This window comes from Lates calcarifer, linkage group LG1 (assembly GCF_001640805.2).
Source record: "Lates calcarifer isolate ASB-BC8 linkage group LG1, TLL_Latcal_v3, whole genome shotgun sequence".
NCBI classification, from domain to species: domain Eukaryota; kingdom Metazoa; phylum Chordata; class Actinopteri; family Centropomidae; genus Lates; species Lates calcarifer.
This window is the reverse complement of record NC_066833.1, coordinates 17,160,946-17,180,128: the sequence shown is the minus strand read 5'-3', so window position 1 is coordinate 17,180,128 and position 19,183 is coordinate 17,160,946. Positions and strand designations below refer to the sequence as shown.

At 36.1% G+C, this 19,183-nt stretch overlaps 1 protein-coding gene across 5 annotated transcripts; it reads right to left on the bottom strand.

Moving 5' to 3' along the window:
* Window positions 1–455: 455 nt before the first annotated feature.
* Window positions 456–19,144, bottom strand: LOC108881512 (muscleblind-like protein 2a). Of its 5 annotated transcripts, XM_018673564.2 has the most exons (10): window positions 18,905–19,144; window positions 14,760–15,469; window positions 10,163–10,327; window positions 9,844–10,047; window positions 9,459–9,713; window positions 7,821–7,874; window positions 7,313–7,469; window positions 6,272–6,307; window positions 5,432–5,526; window positions 456–4,621 (listed from the first exon to the last, which is right to left on the bottom strand). In XM_018673564.2, exons 2-10 carry the CDS (start codon window positions 14,931–14,933, stop codon window positions 4,607–4,609), a joined length of 1,155 nt encoding a protein of 384 aa, XP_018529080.1. In that variant the 5' UTR covers window positions 14,934–15,469; window positions 18,905–19,144; the 3' UTR covers window positions 456–4,606. The 5 variants fall into 5 exon arrangements, with proteins under 5 accessions (XP_018529080.1, XP_018529078.1, XP_018529083.1 ...); XM_018673562.2 differs by lacking the exon at window positions 5,432–5,526; XM_018673567.2 differs by lacking the exon at window positions 7,821–7,874.
* Between the last annotated feature and the right edge of the window lie 39 nt (window positions 19,145–19,183).

Here is a 19,183-nt window from a genome sequence, read left to right as displayed (position 1 = left end):
TATGGTAACGCTGCATTTTGTTGCTGCTGTCCAAATTTGAGAATGCTCAATAAACACCGCTTAACCTCCGTGCAATAGACTGAATATTATTTATTGGTAACCCAGCCATTATGTCTGTTAGCCCCATTATTTTCAAATTATGAACAGTACATAACCTGTGGCAGCTCATATAAGCAAGATTATGGAGCAATTTAAAAAATACTAACATGATATCTGCCTGTATAAGTTGTCTTTTATGGGTAGATGACAAATCCAGTTTCCCTAAAAATGATTAAAGTTAAACTTTAAAGTGTCTACCCACTTAAAGATAGATTGTTTTATTTTGAATGGATTGATTCAGGTTAAGTTTTTGAGCAAAATGTCTATTTTTCTAAGAACAGAGGTCTGAGAATGAATCTGGCATTAAAATTACGCAAAACAAATGTACAGAACAAAATCAATCAGAACTCACAGTGTGGTATTTACTTGACATTTATTTATTTGCAATATTAGATTTTACACAATTTTAAATTTACAGGAACAAAGCTATCAACATGAAATGTTTAATTATGCACAAATAGAATTATTTTCACAAATAGTTTTCAAAAGAATGAGGGAACGTTTATATTCAGGCCAGAAGGGAACCAAATGGCACTGGCATGACAGCTTAATCAGAAGTCTGTTAAATTTTAATATAATTATTTCTAAGTGTAAGTTAGTTTTATGAGCATCAAGCCTTTAAGGGTATAGTGTTTGGGTTTGTTTTACAATCTGTCAAAAAAAAAAAAAAATTAAAATTAGATAGCAACAATTTCACAAAATGGTTGACTGAAAATCAGTTTTAGTTAGTAGACATTGTTGAATTTATAATTACTGAACAAATGCCAACTTGGGAACAGATCAAAGATAAGGCAAAGTTCACATAAAAGCAGGTCTTCTCAGTCGTCTGACTGTTGAGAAAGTGCTAAAGAGAAATGTTTCCATCAGTCAGTCACACCAAACATTCTTACTGTCCATTTGTTCTTGACTGGGTGGTCAAAATCTCAAATGACCTCCTTGTGCAGGTGTAGACATGACATTCAAGCTTTTTGCCAAAAGGTGAAACAAACATTCAGAAACCTTTTATTTGCAGGTATAATAAATTAGGGAAAAGTATCCTCTAACAAGCTAAACTTTAAAAGCAATCATGAAAAAAAAAGAAGCGTTAAAACAGCCACAGAACCATCAAGTGACTTTTTGACTTTTGAGAGTTCAGGACTATATTTTTGTTGCAAGCTGTTAACATGCAGTGGGAATTATTTACTATTTTATGCACTGGATCACTTACAGTGTTTCACCATGGCATAATAAAGTCAAATATCTGACAGTAAAGGTCTAATGTGTTATTGTGAGAAGGAACACACCTACAAAAAAATCACCTACAAAAATACAGTTTTTAATCACTGCAACTTCAGACTGCCTCAGCAACAAATCAAAACAGTTAAAATGACAAACCATACACTGTTCTTAAAATTAAAACTTAAAATTTCTGCAAAATGTGGCCTGTACAATAAACTTTTGTACATAAAAAGTAATTCTATGGCCTTGCTCATACAATGGTTTTGTTGTCCCTTACAGGTGACAAGGCAGTGACAAGGATGAAATGTTTTAAGCTTCTCTTTGCTCCAACATTTGATCCCTCGACACAGACGGCTTTTCATAGGCTAAAACAAAAGGTCAAGGCCCTTTGAGGAACCTCCAGCAGAGCTAAAGTCAGTTTAATAAATTACATTCATTGTAAAATAGAAGAGAATACATTTTAAACATGTTCATATAGCTAGTTAAAGTTAAACTAGTAAAATATGCAAGTATACTCCATATATTCCACTCAATAATGTGTAAAAATTTTCACAACAAAAATACATAATGAAAATGTTAACAAATGTGACATCTCTTGGTGGATTGTCTGAGTTAATCACACACACGTGTGTACACACGCACTTGAAATGACAGATCAGAAACATTAAAGGAAGGGCTGATATTTTCACACACTGCAAAACTAAAACTATATAAAAGATGTTCAGAGGAACATTACTTATGAGTGAAAAGTATATTTAACATCTGTTTTGTTTTTTACTTAACCAGACACAAAGCCCACTCTGTCTGCTCTACGTTTCAAACACAGACAGGTAATTGCATATTGTGGTATCAATCTTACACAACTAGTCTTCACCAAAGAGTCTATTTCCGTGACATCTACGTAACTACATAAAGTATTTTACTGTGCATTTAACTAATTAGGAAACATTGTCAGAAACTATTTAGTTATCTTAAATATGGAACAAAAATAAAACTAAACTGGATAGTCATTCTATATAGTGCATACAGTACGTACAAATTTGAGTGAATTTCACAAGTGAAAATTAATTCTAAGACTAAATCTAAACAGGCATACACGAAATACTAATGCACTGACATGGCATTGCTAAACATTTCTTTCTAAGTGCAACTTATAAATTGAGTAGATTTAATTGAATGGTTTTTCACACAAAGCCTTTTAAATATGCTTAGATGTCATTGCATGCACAATTTGTTAGGCACTTGTAACATTCAAATAATACAGTACTGACAACTGACTGTAACATTAAGACCAAGAGTTCGCACACTACTCAACTCAAACTTCATAGGATCACAAGAATTTTAGTTTGAATATGAGCAGTAGTATTCCCATATCCCTGTTACTGAGTTAACTATGTTAGCTGTGGAGGCTCCTCTTTAAAACATTGTTTGCTCTATCTTCAAGATGAACCCAGGGCCAGTTTCACAAAGATAAATTCGACTGGTTTGTGGTGTTTGGCCAGTAAGTTAGTTATATTTGGTGTCAAGTGCCCAGTACACATGGACTAGCCTGGCCATACATAAGACTCCTTTCCTAAGTTTCTTCAAACCATTCATTCAGAAGAACTCAGACCATTCTTCTACATACACCAATAACAATTTGCAGTGAGCATCATGAATATTACGCTGTATTCTCTTCTGGGGGGGAAAAAAAAAAAAACAAAAAAACAAAAAAAAAAAAGATTTTTATGGTGAGCATCTGTTCAGTTTTGCTCCAAGATTACTTTAATGCAAGCCAAACAAGTAATTTTGAGGTGATTGTGACATAATAGCTGACCAGTGGCTTCAAAGGACAAAAAAGAAGAAAACATTTAATTTAATATTTGTATTTTATCAATAATATCAATAATTTTGTGGAGTGAGTAATGAGAAGGGGAAGAGTTCTAGTGACCTCAGTCATCTGTTGTAAATAGACAACAAAAAAGACACTGTCAGTCAATTCTGTTTGCCCAAGTAAAGTATACTGAGCCTGACAGACAAGTTAGTAGAGGTACAGAACCCAAACACGTTAGGAAGCCACAGTATCTCATCTCTGCTACAGCTCTGCACAGCACTGACATTTTTTTATGTCGAGAAGATTGTTGTATTGCTACGCTCTTCACTAAATATTCCCAGTAAAAGATCTTACAATTGACAAATTCTTCCAGAAGGCAAACTGCTGAGTGGTTTGATGTAGATACTTGGCTGGCCATGTTTTTTATTTTGAATAAAGGTCTTAATTTACAGAGAAAATTAGTTCTAAATTCAATTGCATTTAGATGACTAACTGAAGTCTCACTATTATAAGTTGTAAGTTTATATAGTCAAAGTCTATTTTTGTGAAACCTGCCCTAGAGGTGAAAACCACCACTTGGATACATCAACAAGTCAAATCACCTAGACGGATGATCCAAAGTTAGTTTTTTTTTTTTCGATAACAAAGACGGGAAAATTAGCAGCTTCATCCACTGTTGCTTTACTGCTTTTAAGAGAAAAAATATCTGCAGTAAATGGAATATACATAATTTTCCACCAACAAACATAATGTAGAGTATATGCAATGCAAAGGCACACCAGGAGGTGGAGCACTGATCCTGTTCTCTCAGGATAAAAGGGCAAACAACACAGATTGACTAAACCCAGAACTTCCATAAACCTGCTGTCAAATTACATTTTTACAATGTGAAGTTTAAAGTCAGAATAAGTGCTTTTTATGTGTTAGTTTAAAATAATTAAATCTGGCACTAGATAAACAATCATTAATGTGAAAAAAAGTTCTTAGGTTATATAAGACATTCAAGAAGGAAAAAAATAACTTGTTGCTATATATATATATATATATATATATAGCTAACTCAAATATAGAACCCCTTTACACCTGGTATTAACATGTACTGTGCACTGTCTACACGTCTACACACAGACATCTAAGATTAGATGTGTTGTGCTTGTTTCTTGCACAAAACAAAAGTCACATCATTTACTATTCTCAGTGAATAAATTTCTGTCTGATTTCCATGACTTTCCTGGTTCAGTTTCAGTTCATAACTGAGGATACATGTCAATTCAGGTGCAAAGGAATGTACATGTGACATTTATCTAAGATAGTATAATCCTAGAAATTGAATTTTGTCATTTATTATCATAGATTAAAGTAATCAGTGACGTTATCAGCATGCAGTTTGTTGTATGTGGTGTGTGGTGTATTTACAGAGTGGCTGATTGGGACCTTTAACAGCAGCAACATGGCACTGACTCCTGTTTCTGGTGGTTACTTGAGGATGATCTGTTTCAAGGGCAAAAGACAGTCACTTAGTATTTGCACACAATAAGTACAGACTTGGGTTAAATGTGTTTTTGTTATATGACAAAGAGCATCAAGTGCTCATCAGGATTTACTCTCATAACGGACATAAAAGATAAGATTTAAACTGAACTTTTCCTAACTTTTTTGACAGTTTTAATGGCTCCACTATTACTATTTTGTATTATTTACAACATTTTATACACATTATACCCATATCTTAACGGATAGAATTTAAACATATGACACTATAGCTACCTATCAAATATTTGTGTCAAGAAAAGATGATGATTAACAAAATTAAAGTAATTGTTTTTGAGGACAAAATATACACACTACAAATTTACTCATCACACATCATCACTCGTCACAATTCTGAAAGATTTCTTTTCATGAACTTAGAACATGCTATTATTATCTAATTACCAGTATGATGGGATGCTAAACTACTATTGTGTTGTAAGTATTTACTCCTCACTTCACATAAGAACTGCATATTGAGTAATGAAACAGACAATGACATTGAATGAAGCAAAAAACATGCGATAAAGAATATATGCAAAACCACTATTTGCAGATGGAAGACGTCTGTATAAGTGTTGTTTGTCATATGGCAGAAAGGTGAGATGCAGCCTAGTAGTTCTACTGAAGGTCTACAGGTAAATGAAGCTTAATGATAGGCAATGCAAGCAGGGCAACGCTATGCTGACGAAGCAGCTCCCCTGATTTAAAGATGAAGCACTTATTGAAAGCTCAAGGATTTATGACAGAAAGCTTTAAAAAGGAGCAAACCTGATTGGCTGTTGCTGTTGCTGCGTAGGGGACACTTGTGGCAGGAGTAGTTGCTGCAGAGACAGTAGCAGGCGTAGCACTGTACATCATGGGGACTTTTTCAGGAAGGGAACCATGAAAGCAATGAAAAGGGAGGTGGAGCGTTATGGTAACCATGGCAATGTTTTTTTCTCTCTCTCTCTTGCCAGGAAAATATAAAATGAAATTAGCAGCAAGCCATCATTGGGTTAGACCAGCAGATGGCATATGATCACACAGCAAAGCAAGACAGCAGGGGAGAACATAAAAGGAGGGCTGATCAGAGATAAAATTAAAAATCTGTCTATAATTTGACATCCCAAGAGATAGCATATACAGCAATGCCACCAGACATTATCAAAGTGGTTTTATAGGATATTTAAGGAGTTTTAATCATGAAAAACATTTAAGAGTATTAAGAACACTGAAGTGTATCTCAGGGATGTTTAATCAAATTTCCTAATCTTTGATGCACGGCAATTCTACAGACAAAATCCACCAAAATGCTTATATTTACATACTGTGGTTTGACTATTTTGAATAATGTTTAAGCAAGTCTATAAACAAGGCTTGGTGGTCAAAAAAAGGCACACAAATATTTAAATAATAATATTTCATAACATAAATATTTAAAGAGGAAAAGTCCAATAATTTTTTTGTGTTCCTGATCATTGAAATTTTTGCTTTCCTATGCAGCAAACAAGATTTTTTAAAAAAGAACAAGAAAACAAGAATATCTTATTCAAACACAATAATTACACTTCACCTGTGTTCTCCACTGATTATAAGACGAAGTTTATAAAAATTAGAGAAGGCACCTACCAACACTGTTAGCAGGAGTCATGCACAAGACAGAACCTGTGTGATAATCAAATGGAAAGAGAGGGCACATTTTGGCGTGAGTGATACCTTATCAATATGATAAATATGATCTCACAAAAATACATATAGCAACAGCAACATACAGACAAAACACCCATAGCAAGACAGTAATGTTTTCAGAAGGATGCAAGTTAAGTCAAGCTGAGTAATATACTACAGCTACAGTATGTGCAAATGAAAGGCATAAAGACACAACTCTCCATTTAAGGCTAAAAAAAACAGGATACATTTGTATTTTTCCACTTTTTCACTCCTAGAAGCTACACAAAGGCTACTCGTCACAGCAGGTAAACCACAGGTAAATTATGGTTGAATTGCAGCTGCTTCACTTTCAGTGTCTTGGTAGTGTGCATGCTTGCTGTGAAAGTGCTGGTCACACCAGGATGTAAAACATCACATTTCATAGAAAAAATAGAATTTAAAAAAAAAAAAAAAAAAAAAATCAAATTCTGCTCCAAGAGTCTGAGGAGATTAAATCACCTCTCTGACATGCAAATTTGTGCCACTGATCAGTAGGAAGCTATCTTGACAGTGCTGATCTTTAAGGGAATAGAGAGCTGGAGGACATCTATTGTACCTTATTGGCTGTACTGCACTTTTATCTAGCCACTTGTCAGAGTACAAACTGTCCACTTAGAGTGTTTTGCATGGATGAGTAAGTTTTGTAGTGTGACAGCTGCATGCACTGTGAAGGCTTACTAAGACACTTGAATAAAACAGAGCAAGGGCTTTGTTTTATTAGTAATGCCTGTGCTTTCTTGCTATGAAAAGTCAAAATGTCTGCAGTGAAAAAGGTCAAAAGTCAAAAAAAGTCATACTCATTAAGAATTATTTCATTTTTGGAAGTTCTGATGTATTACACCTCCTTGTGAGCAGTGTCATTCTGCCAAGTTGTTAAATCAAGCAACTGAACTACTTTCAAATGGAAAGTTGTATTAAATGCCAGTTTAGCTTTGAATCCATAGCAAGTTTGACAATTACCTGTAGGATAAAATGCAGCAGTGGGCTGCTGCAGCTGTGTGTTGGCCAGAGCCTGTTGGTAGTGCAAAAAACTGGGGCTGAGGAGAGAGCTGGCCCAGCTGCTCTTCTCAAGAGTGGGTCTCTTTGGTACAGGTTGTAGGACGCTGTGAGGAAAGGTCTGAAACATGACAAGAGAAGACATGAAACACTAAAACATCCCAAATTTACCCTCTCTCTGCTTAACTATGTTTTACACACTCCCAATATTAGTTTTCACAACAGCTACACAACTACACAATAAAGGTGACTGCTATCACAAGACGGAAAAAAAAATCAAGCACAGCTGTAGAATAACATAATGAATGGAATAATGAATTTAAACAAATATTTGTCAACTTAAGCACTTTAAGATACTAATGCTGACTGTACACACAAAGACTACATGAGACTTGAAGAAGCCACAATGACAAAAAATAAAAGTTTTTACAGTACAATTAACAGCTACATGCAAAGCAAAAGGTGAAAATACCAGGTCTACAGTTGCCTCGAGGGGTCGCTTCATTGCTTTGGCAGTCGACTGAGTCTTTTAATAGCAGGCAGCGAGCACATGATGGCAGTGGGCCAATGGGATTCAAGCGTATTAACATACAGGTAACAGCAAGCAGAGGTGCATCATGGGGGGGACAGCATTGTGGATAGGTGAGAAGGGGAAAACAAAACAAAATAATCTGAATGTAGTATACCACATAAAACACAATATGCATGCACAGTAACCAAAATAACTGATTAAAGGACACGCTAACTTAAGATTCCTGAATTAGTAGTTTGGCATAATCAGGTAGTTTTGGAAACCAAGAATTACAATGACATGGTACAATCCTGCACACTGTTTACATTGTAACATATTTAACTTGTTATTACTACTTGATCAGAGTTTTTAATTGTAATCAAAACATTAACACTACCATGATGCAATCAGTGCAACTAAGATTTTTTTTCTTTTAGGATAGATACAGATAGAAATTTTACACTTTAAGGAATAATGTAATGCACAGCAAGCACAGATTTTTTTAATTGTTAAAGGAATGATGACTTGGTTTTATGACAGCTAGCCAAAGGAAACATAACTAATCACCAACTGAAAAAAATATTTTTTTATGTGGTTATGTTTTTCAACTTTGTGAGCTTAAAATACAACCTGACACTCATGCAACAAAAATATAAGTAACAAAAAACAATGATGAAAAATGACGCAGATGGTCTATGGGGGGGTGGTGGGGGGGAGCACAATGCTAAAGCCACATGGCTTCAGTATAAAACCAGAGTAAAGTTAATATAGTCAATTTTTACAGTACATTTCCAATTTGTGCTTAGTGAGAGACCTAAAATGCATTATGTTCAAAGTAAGTTAGTGTTCCAACTAAAACCAAACCAAGAAATGTTTTAGATGCAACTGTCAAAAAAAGAGTAGAGAGCACATAACAGATCACTTTGCTCTTATGCGCACTTTTCCATGCAGGCAGTTATCACAAAGCTTAGCTATTAAATAAGTCATATTGCACAGTACCAAATCAAAATGTATATCAATACTTTTCTCTGTTAACTGCAATATGGGCATAGTCATGATTTAAGTATATGGTGTATGTGCAAACATAGTAAATCTACATCAATGAACCTGTTTAAAGGCACAGCCCTTTAAATATAAGTAAAAACGGACGTCTCAACTACAAAATTGCAAAATGCAGGACTGAAACCTGATATCACTCCCACTTTGACTGGCAGGTCTTCTAATAACAGGACTGAGCCTACCATAAATTTAATTTAATCTCATCCTTCTTTATAATGTGTTCTGATTTACATTTGTAGTTTTTGTAAACACAGAATTACAACAGGCATTTTCCTTAATTATTAGATGAGTACTCAGAAATTTATCTGGTCTAAGACAGGTTTTCAAACTATGAGGTGCATCTTCTCAGGGGGAATGTGGGAGAATTGAAGTTGAAGGCACCATTACAAATGATAGAATACAAATATATAGTGCTCCACATTAAGTAATGTCATGGCACAACACAACGATACCAAACAATATTTGTCAAAAGATTTTTTCATGATTTTTTGTAAACAAAACCACTTTTCAGTAGTGAGAAGGATAAAGGCTCTGTCTTACCACGGCTGCGGCTGCGGCCTGGGCTGCGATGGCTGTCTGACTGACTTGTTGTTGACTGGATTTAATTTTGGCCTGCAAGTGTGCAGGCGGGTGGAAATACTTGCACTTCTCCCTGGAGCAGCGGCTCTTGATATAGTCCATGCAAACAGTGACAGTGTTATCAGTGGTGTCAATCATTGGACTGTCACTGGGGTGAGCAAAGCGGCAATCTGTCTCCCCTCTTGCACAGTTTCCCCGCTGAAATTCACGACAAACCTGAGAGGAGCAATTATAAAGACAGCCAGAGGAATTCAGCTCTCAGCATTTGGACAGATTATGCGCACCTGCATAAGTGCTGATATCTTTTTTTTTTAATGTTAAATCAGTCCTTGTGGTGCATTACTACCTCTAGTTTGTCTGTACGCTGCAGCTTCTGTGAGGGAGAAGAAGAAGATGAAGAAGAGGAAGAGGAGCTCTGGACTGTGACAGGTGGGCTCCCAGGAACAAGAACTGGGGTGCTGGGGAGGATGTCTGAGGAAACAAGGCTCATTCCATGGCTCAAGGGTGTCATGTATGAACCATAACCAAGACCGGTATTTGTGCCAAGTCCCTGTGTGACAGTAAAAGCTGGCTTTGAGGGAAGGGTGTTATAACATTACAAGTGAGACAAGCAATATCACATAACACAAGAAACTAATGGGTGGGATTCACTTAGAGGACTTTACCACAGACTGCAGACTAGGTCCAGGGATCACAAGCTGCATCTGTTGGGCGAGTACAGCTGCTGCAGTCTTCTGCTGGATGAGATTGTTGCGCCCATTTATCTCTAACTGGGTTTTTAAGTGCGAAGGTGGATGAAGATACTTGCAGTTTTCTCTTGAGCATCGACCCTGGGTTCAGAGAAAATAAAAAAAGACATAAAGAACACTCAAGATAGCTGGCCAGTAATCCTTATCTTGAAGTGTTACAGTTACTCTTTGAAACTGAGGAAAAAAAAGTTTTTATCAACATAATTGATTGGTAATAGGAATGTCACAGAGTCATCAGATTAAACTGTATTAGGTGAAGTCTGGCTTTTATCAAAGTCATGTTACATTGTCCAAAGGATTTAAATATGAGAACAGAATCGTAAGCAGTTAAAGATTACTCCAACGCCATGGGCACCATGAAGAGCTTCAAGGCACAATTTCTTCTGCAGGATTACTCATCATCTTTTGCACCCACAGTCAGACTCCTCACACCCATTTACAGTGTCAGTGGAGTCATCAGTGAACTTATCCACATGATGTGATATTGGTTTTCATGTGTCGAAAAATGTAGAAAAGCATAAATTGTTGGAGTTCATATCTTGCCTTCAGTCATACATTTTCAGTGTTAGATCGAAGGGTCAGAAATATTTTCATTTTAAACATTTTTTAACGTCTTTTATACAATGGTGTAGCAATGGTCTAAAGTAAGATGAAAAATCTCAAGAAGGTTGGATACTACCCACCACTCTCCATCACCTCGACCATAGCTTTAGACATAAATGGTGTGCTGTGGACTCGTCCAATATAAATCTAATACAATGGGCTGTAAAGAGTATAATATGATGAAGACCAGTTAGTTATCACTTCATAGTGCTCTCTTTACGACTAGACTGTAGCCATTATGAGGGAAGTTAAGAAAAAGCTGACTGCATAAAACATCTCTGAGCTTTCTTATTCTTATTCATATTGTCTTATTATTAAGTTTGATTATTACTACCTCCTTTTTGACTTTAAAAGTAGCCCACCAATGTAATTGCTGCCAGTCAAACATCTGTATTAGTCCAGTGACAGATCAGCTTCCTCTGTCCAATATATTCAAACCCTTCAAACAAGTGAACTAATTTCACCTCATATGCATGTCTCCCACGTGATTCATCTTAATTATTTTCAGTGAATATAAATGTCAGTTTACCTGTCATCAATTTCATTAGTCTTATATATATATAGCATCGACAGGAGTCATTTCTGGTGTATACCCTGGCACTGGATTCATGTGCCACAGGTTCTTCTTGTCTTAGAGAGGATAGTTTTGTGAGGGCTGGGTCCCAATGTCTGTTCTTTCTACGAGATTTGGGCTGCGTAGGACAAGTGGCTCTAATTAAAAGAAAACTCAGTAGCAAGGCCAGCTACTGCTGATGTTTAGAGTTTACTGCTTATTTGGACAAAACAGAGTTTAATGAAGTGGTAGGCAGGTGTACTATAAAACACTCATTAGACATTTGCTTAGAAAGCAGAATTTGGTCAGGTAATTTTATTTGTCTTTTAATAGCTTAAGGCTGAGGGTAAGACAGTGTTACTGAGTTAGTACCAGCTGACAGGATAACAGTAGAGATTTTTATATTTAATAAGTCCTTAGACAAAAGCCTATTCATAGACAAGAGCTGAGACATCATCACATGACACAGCTACAGCTACAGATTTGTTTGCTGACCTCTTCTTTCCATCATCAGAACAGACTGCAATTCTAGGTTTAGACTTAATTTCTGTGTTCTCAAAATAATATAAAACACAGTTCGACATTCATTCACTTAGTCCCAACAGAAAATTAAGATCTCTTTTGAGTGCAATTGTCCTGTTGTTTATTTCTTATTGTTTACTTATGAAAATATATGATAATGTACCCTTGTTAAACCCAGAATTTAGTCTAAAATTCATGATTCCTGCAAAAAAAACCTATCAATTAACTGATTGGTCAGTCATCAGAAAAATAATCAGAAATTATTTTGATAATGGATTAATCATTTAAGTCACTTTTAGTGTAAAAATGTCAAGTATTTCCCAAGTCCAGCTTGTCATTTGTGAGGATTTGCCATTTGTCTTTTTCTTATGTGGCTAAATTCTGTATTTTGTATTTTGTAACTAAACAGTCAATTTAATGATATTGCCTTGGACTTTAGTAAACTGTGACAGATCAGGCATTTTATAGACTGACAGATTAATCAATAATGACAATAACTGTTAGTTACAGCCCTACATTCATAACAATGTTTAAGTTGTATATTTATAAAGATATGTTCATAGAAATATTTTGTCAGCAAACATGATTCAGGTCATTAAATGAAGAGAATTCAACAATACTGATTCAACACCTTGCAGTTAAACTGAAACAAAAGTAGTAAACGAAAAATAATAGGAAGAAGAGCTGCAGGGCGGGTTTGATCAATTCACAGCTACAATTACAAAATGTTTATCAATCCTGACATCGATTTTCACTGATATTAACTGATGTAAATGGGTTATTCTTGTGTATTCTAAATCATGTTTTCTGAGGACATTGGGAGTTTTAGAGGTAGAAAGTTAAAGTAATCATCTGACAGTTCCCGTGATTGATAACTGTAATGACCAACTACTTCCCATTTCGCTGAAGCTCATTACTGCTCCCTGATAATCTATTTAACAATGTTGTTTTTAGATAAAGGAATGAGGTTGCCACTCTATGTTAATACTTTAAGGCCCTTGACCACCAAGGCACCATGTTTATAAACTACATACAGTAAGGAGATAAGACAATGGCTCAATATGAGAATAATCCTGGGGCAAAGCTGTACTGTGTTGTGATGTGTGAGAGTGGATTAAGTTAACCCTGGCCTCACACAGGACAACTGAGCAAACAGGAGAATAAACTGGCTGAAATCCAACCAGCTGCTGGATTTAATTTTCTAAAAGTTAAGTGGTAAGGGCAACAAAAGAGATATTTTACTGTTTTTGAGAAAGTGTGGTATGACCTATGATTGGAGCTATCACTGTTACCCTGGAATTTGTTTCTACTTTGCCAGTTTTAGTAATCTTCTTAAAAATATTGTGTTTGACTGAATTACTTGATGATTTTCTCACTAGATTTTGTGAAATTAAGACCTCTTAGGATTTTTTTTTCCAAAAGAACATCAAGCAACAAAACTAATAACTTTTTGGGTAGACTTTAAGTCGTTTCCCTTCAGAAGTATTGCAAATTTTCCTCATGTGACTGTGGCTCTCTGGACTGACCGCGTTGAGTAAGTGAGGGGAAGACAGCAGAACATGCTGTTCACAAGTCAACTAATCAGCAGCCAGAAATGAACATCAGTCAGCTGTAAATGTGCCTAAACAACCAATCATTGATCTCCAGACATTCTTTTGGTAAACCACTTCTCCTTAGTTCTTGTTTATATTTAAGTTGAATTTAACTTGGGCTTTGTTTTTTTCCCCCTCAAAGTATAAGGTTTACTAGAGTGAGGTCACTCCTGGATCCTCTCAATTCATATTGATAACTCTGGTCAATACACAAAAGCACATAATAACATAAAAACGCTTTTGAAATTAGAGGTAGATTTACAGATGCTAGATACGGACAGCTTGAAAAATAGCTAATGATGAAGTCAGTTACGCATTCCCTGACTTCATATTTTTCACTGAAGTTTTTTTTTTTTTTTATTTTTTAATTTTGAAGCAGGATTTAGCTGCTTTTGTGTTGTTTGGTGTGTATCAGTCTGTATCTCGCAAGAGGCACCTTCTCCTCAGAAGATAATTCTGCTTTGACTACCAGAGTTATCTGCAGTCTAAACACAACCATTTCCGCTGTTTAACATTTTCTTCACTTTCAGTGGATGAATCATTTGCCTCATTTTTTTAAAGTGAAGCCTACTTGTCTGGGTCAGCAGTGTATATATAATGGAAGATACAGTTACAAGGTTGCAGCTTTGCTCTGAGATTTGACAAATTTCTGAATGAAACTGGATGTTTGAGCAGCTTTAATTAGAGTTCAACACTAGTTGGATTATACACTGGATTACACTGGACAGTGACAGTTGCTGTTGAGGATCATTCTCTTCTCTATTAAGGAGGAGAAAGATGTTTTTATGCAATTAAATTTAGTAAATAGTATGATTAAGCCTTGCTTTTCCAAACTAACACCTAAGACACAGCTCTAAACCATGTTACTGTTGTTAGTGTAAGTTAGATTGGTAGATGTACAGGTTTAACTGTATTTGATTGGATGAGCTAGCTAGATGGCCTCAAAACTGTTAATCACATTCTATCTGACAGAAGCAGCATCCCTAAGAGCAGTTTGAGCAACTGCAAAAAATGAAAAAGTTTTCAGTGAAAGCAAAAGGGTCAGAAACTTATAGTGTGGAAAAGAAGTAATACAGTAGAGAAACCATTCACTCAGGGACACAGGTAACAACATGGAAAATTAAGATTTTTCATTTCATGGGATTTTTAAAGTTTCCTACTTCTTTATATGAGGCAAGTTTTCTTACATTCAATAAAGGATCATTAAGCTGTCACAGATAATAGTGTGTGCAATATTTCTTACCTTAAGTGAGTCAAAGCAGGCAATAACTCGACCATTTTCAACTTGGCAGCTCTTCGGTGGATGAGCAAATTTGCATTCTTCATCCCTTCGAGAACAGTTTCCTCTCTGAAACTGTCGACAGACCTCCAGAGTTAGCCATTTTGTGTCTCTTACTGAAGAAATGTTCAACGCCATGTCCAAAGGTTTTAATCATACATTAAATATTAAAAACTAAAAAGTCAGTCTTATTGTTGAGTGTCTCATACACTATAAGCTGTAGGTTGACTGTATGTACAAAGTCCTTTTTTAAGACAATCTGGTAAGTCCTCCATCAACTGGAAGCAGAAAGATCAGATGGCTGAGGATTCAATGAGAAACAACAGCAGATGTATTTTTTTCTATGTCAAGTCCAAGTGTTTGTTCCACAACTGATGGTGCCCATAAATATAAGACACGTGAGGGAGATTTAATGCAGACTTGTCACTTTAGTCATTCTCAGGTGATTATTGTCCATCGTCTTGCTCTATATATTATGGCTCTACTTAAGCATTCTTTTAGGTGCTGAAGTTGTGCAAAATGGTCACAGAGGGTTTGCAGCTGAGGTATCCTGTGTTGGTGCTTGAGCCTGGCCTTATACAAAGCATAGACACAGACCAGTGTTCACTTGTGCAATGTACACAGACCAACTTCAAGTTGGGGATATCTTCTCAAAGGCACTTTCTATTGGTGATCTGAAAGACAAAAACACATGTCTATTACTGACTTTGCATTCAAATACACAATGCAATAATGGTATCATTAGTTTTTTCTAGAGGAAAAGCAAAGTTTTTTTTAGGAAAGCAGCCATGATAAAGCTATTGTAGCAGCTACACCAGCCTGTCCTTATAAATTATTACTGCCTCTAAAAATCACTAACTTTCCAAGTAATTAGACTACAGTTAGTTGATTGACAGAAAATTAATTGACAACATTTTTGATAACTGATTAATTGTTTGAGTTATTTTATCAGCAAAAACATCTCCAGTTCCAGCTTCTTAAATGTGAAGATTTGCTGCTTTTGTCTCTCTTATATCATTGCAAACTGAATGTCTTGGGGTTTTGTACTGTTGGTTGATAGACTGGTTGGTAGACTGAACAAGTCACTGATTAATTAAGGAAATAATTTGCATATTAGTCAATAATGAAAATGAGACCTGATAATCAAAACACCAGTGGTAACAACAATGACAAACTAAGGCTGTCAAAATGGTAAAAACTAAATACATTTTTGGGAAAACAGAAGTTTTTTTTGACCATAATAAGTTTGATAACTTGATGGATGAGCTACCAAATCAAAATTCTGTCTTGAAGACTAAGGCAGTGTTCAGACCGACAACAGCCTGCGTCTAAGTCTCCTCCTGTGGTACAACACACAGGGCGATGGCAAAGAAAAGAATAAGAATAAATGAATAAGAACTTGGAAGCCCCCTCACCCTTAATATTGGTGGGATGCTAGAAATTCCTACTGTTTGACTGCAAAGCATGTCAGACACAATATGCAAAATTTAATACTGTTAGATCCCCTCAGTATAGACAAAGTTCTGCTCCTACAAACCTGTCAATACAGGATTCAATAAGTTATTTATCAGACAAAAGGAAACACGAATAGAGATCACCTTGTATCTGTTTGATTTTCCTCTGTGAAAGTGATAACGTTTTGTGCAAAGCCGATAACCTGTCCTCCTTATAAAGTAAACTGAATAAGTAGCTGCCACCAAATCACACATTGAACTTTAAATGCCACAAAATAAATGAATCAGCAGAATGTTGATCACGCAGTTTGATAAACTGTCCTCTTCTGTTATCATCTCATTAAAGAAATCATAAACACGCAGTAACAAAGTCAGCTTGGCCTCAAACCAGATATCTCTCCCTCATTATTTTGTGGGCAAAAGCATCCACCGCATTATCAAAATCAGTTGAACACCTGTCTTAAAATCTTCTTCCAGCCTAATGTCATTAATGGTAACTAATTAGCAAAGAATATGGATGCAAAATATTTTGGCTAACCATTAAGAATTTTGTAAAAGTAGTGATGATACACTAAGTCTGCACATTTTTTACATAAAAGCTTTCTCCAGGCCATGCCTCTTCAATAAAAACGTTAGCATGTTAGTGCTACAGTTGTTGTATTAGCTGGGGATGTGTAGTTGGGTGGTGTCATGGTAATCAATAAACCTATAACAGTATATGAACATTTCCGAAGCTAAAATCCATAGAACCATAAGATGTGGGTTGTGCTGCATTTGTAACAAATTCTGTTGATCAGTATCCATGAAAATGACACAGCTACTTTCCATTTGCTAATAGGATTACATCAACACTTGGTGCCAAATTGCTACAGTCAGATATGTTGACTCTACCTCAAGGGAAGCAAGACAAAGCACAGTGTTGGGAGTTAAACATGTGACAGCATAGTCAGACCTGTACGCTAACTCGTAAAAAAAAAAAAAATAAATAAACACAGGAAGTAGCTGAGTAGGCAGAAAAGGTGGTTAACCCATGATCTGAATAAATCTGTGTGCTAGGCAAGCTGAAAAGTTTCTCCTCTTGGAGCAATTAACAAAGCCCACAGAAACTCAAAAGATTTAGAATAAACTGCTGTTGTTTACCCAGTTCTTCTACTGTAACAGCCTCTGAGCCTTACTTCATGCTATCCCACTGCATACTGCAGCAAATTCCTTTAGGCGCAAGTCAGGAAATGGAGCAAGAATACTTACCTCTCTCATGTCACACAGCACCAAAAAACCTCTGTCCCAGACTGAGAATCTAGGATAGAGCTACAACTTTTGAGAAGCTAAGTTGAGAGGATGTTGATAACAAGAACAGCTTTCAAGCCCCTTTCCGTTCAAAAGATTCAGTGATCAAAGATTTTCTCTTCACAACAGTAAAAACAAACTGCCTGTCCAACTCTGGCTGAAACATTTTCTTCCATCCCCTTCCTGCCTGGGTGCCGGCCTCCAGGAAGACCCTCCCAGTCAGACACTGGCCAATAGAAAACCAGAAGCTGATATGCTATGTGAAAGCTGGCTGCACAGCTTGGAGAAAGGCACTGCTGGCAGTTCTTTCTATATCTATGATTAAAATTTGATACTGTAATGGCAAAAGATGTTGTAGTAACATATAAGTTCATGTGATGTTGCTGACCTACCTAGCCAGAGCAGTTAATTAAAAAATCCTGACAGTTACATCATGGTATAATCAGTGGCATTAATGTTTAAAATATATTTTTTCTGAATTCAGCACAGAGAATAGTTACCTGCTGCAGAGCTTACTTAACATTACACTTGTCTGGCTGCTGTAATTACTTCTTACACTTCATAAGATTTTCTGTCTTAAAAACATATGAAGAATTTACAACATATGATGCGTTATTACAGATTGAACTGCCAAACAGTTAATACAAGGGCATCTGAAACTTGTAGTTGACTGCCTGGAACTGAATTGGCTGATTTGATAATTTCATGGTTCCAGCTTCTCAAATGTAAAAATTTGCTTCCTTATTTGTAACTTTATTTTGTTTGTAGGATTATTTTTAAAATAACTTTGCATTATTGGTCGGACTTTGTGCACATTGTGTCAATTTGAGCCTTAGCAATTGTGATGGCATTTTTCATTATTGTATGTCCTTTTACACACCAAATAATCAATTAATTAATCTAGAATATAATCTATAACGAAAGTAATTATTAGTTGCAGTTATACATTAAATAACAGAGTGAACATTTAGCTCCACCCAATTAAATACGACATCAAAATTCTGTTTACACATAAATGCATCAGTAATAACAATCTACCAATCACGGGGGACATTTTTCAGCTTTGAATACTTTAACAGGACTTTTACTTGTAATTTTTATAGCGTGATATTAGCACTGTTACTTAAGTAGAAGATTTCGATATTTCCTCCACCGCTGCTACAGTCAACTAACCTAACAGTATAGCATTACATTATTTTGCTTGTAGAAATTCCTACAGCGAAGGGTTGGTGTAGCCTCTGTTTTGCTTCCTCATCCTCCGCAGGCTAAGTGCACCGCTGTCATGGGCTAACACTACACTGTACTTTAACATTAACATTTATTAGCTTGTGTTAGCCTCGCTGTTAGCCGAGGAGTGTACCTGCTTACCTCATCATCCCAGAGGATACAGCGATCACGCACCAGCTAGGGCAGACGACACGGCAGCAGAACTATCGAAAACGAGGTGTCAAGTGTTCCCGAGACGTCTGCTCAACAACCCATTTTAATTTTGCTGTGTTTGCAGAATTAAAGCTTGTTGTTCCTTGTATGTGCCCAACGTCCTTTCTTCGTTACTTTGTAGCACTGCACAGATTTAAGCAACAAGCTTCTGACAGCTTACTGTACGACCGTCAGTTTGAGGTGAAGAGGGGGTTTCCCGGCGTGCGC

Coding starts and splice junctions, on each gene's coding strand:
- LOC108881512 (XM_018673562.2), bottom strand. CDS start 14,933: ATGGCGTTGAACATTTCTTCAGTAAGAGACACAAAATGGCTAACTCTG. Junction 7,875..9,458: donor AGGCCGCAGCCGCAGCCGTG/GTAAGACAGAGC, acceptor TGCTATTAAAAG/ACTCAGTCGACTGCCAAAGC. Junction 6,308..7,312: donor TGCTGCATTTTATCCTACAG/GTAATTGTCAAA, acceptor ATTATCACACAG/GTTCTGTCTTGTGCATGACT.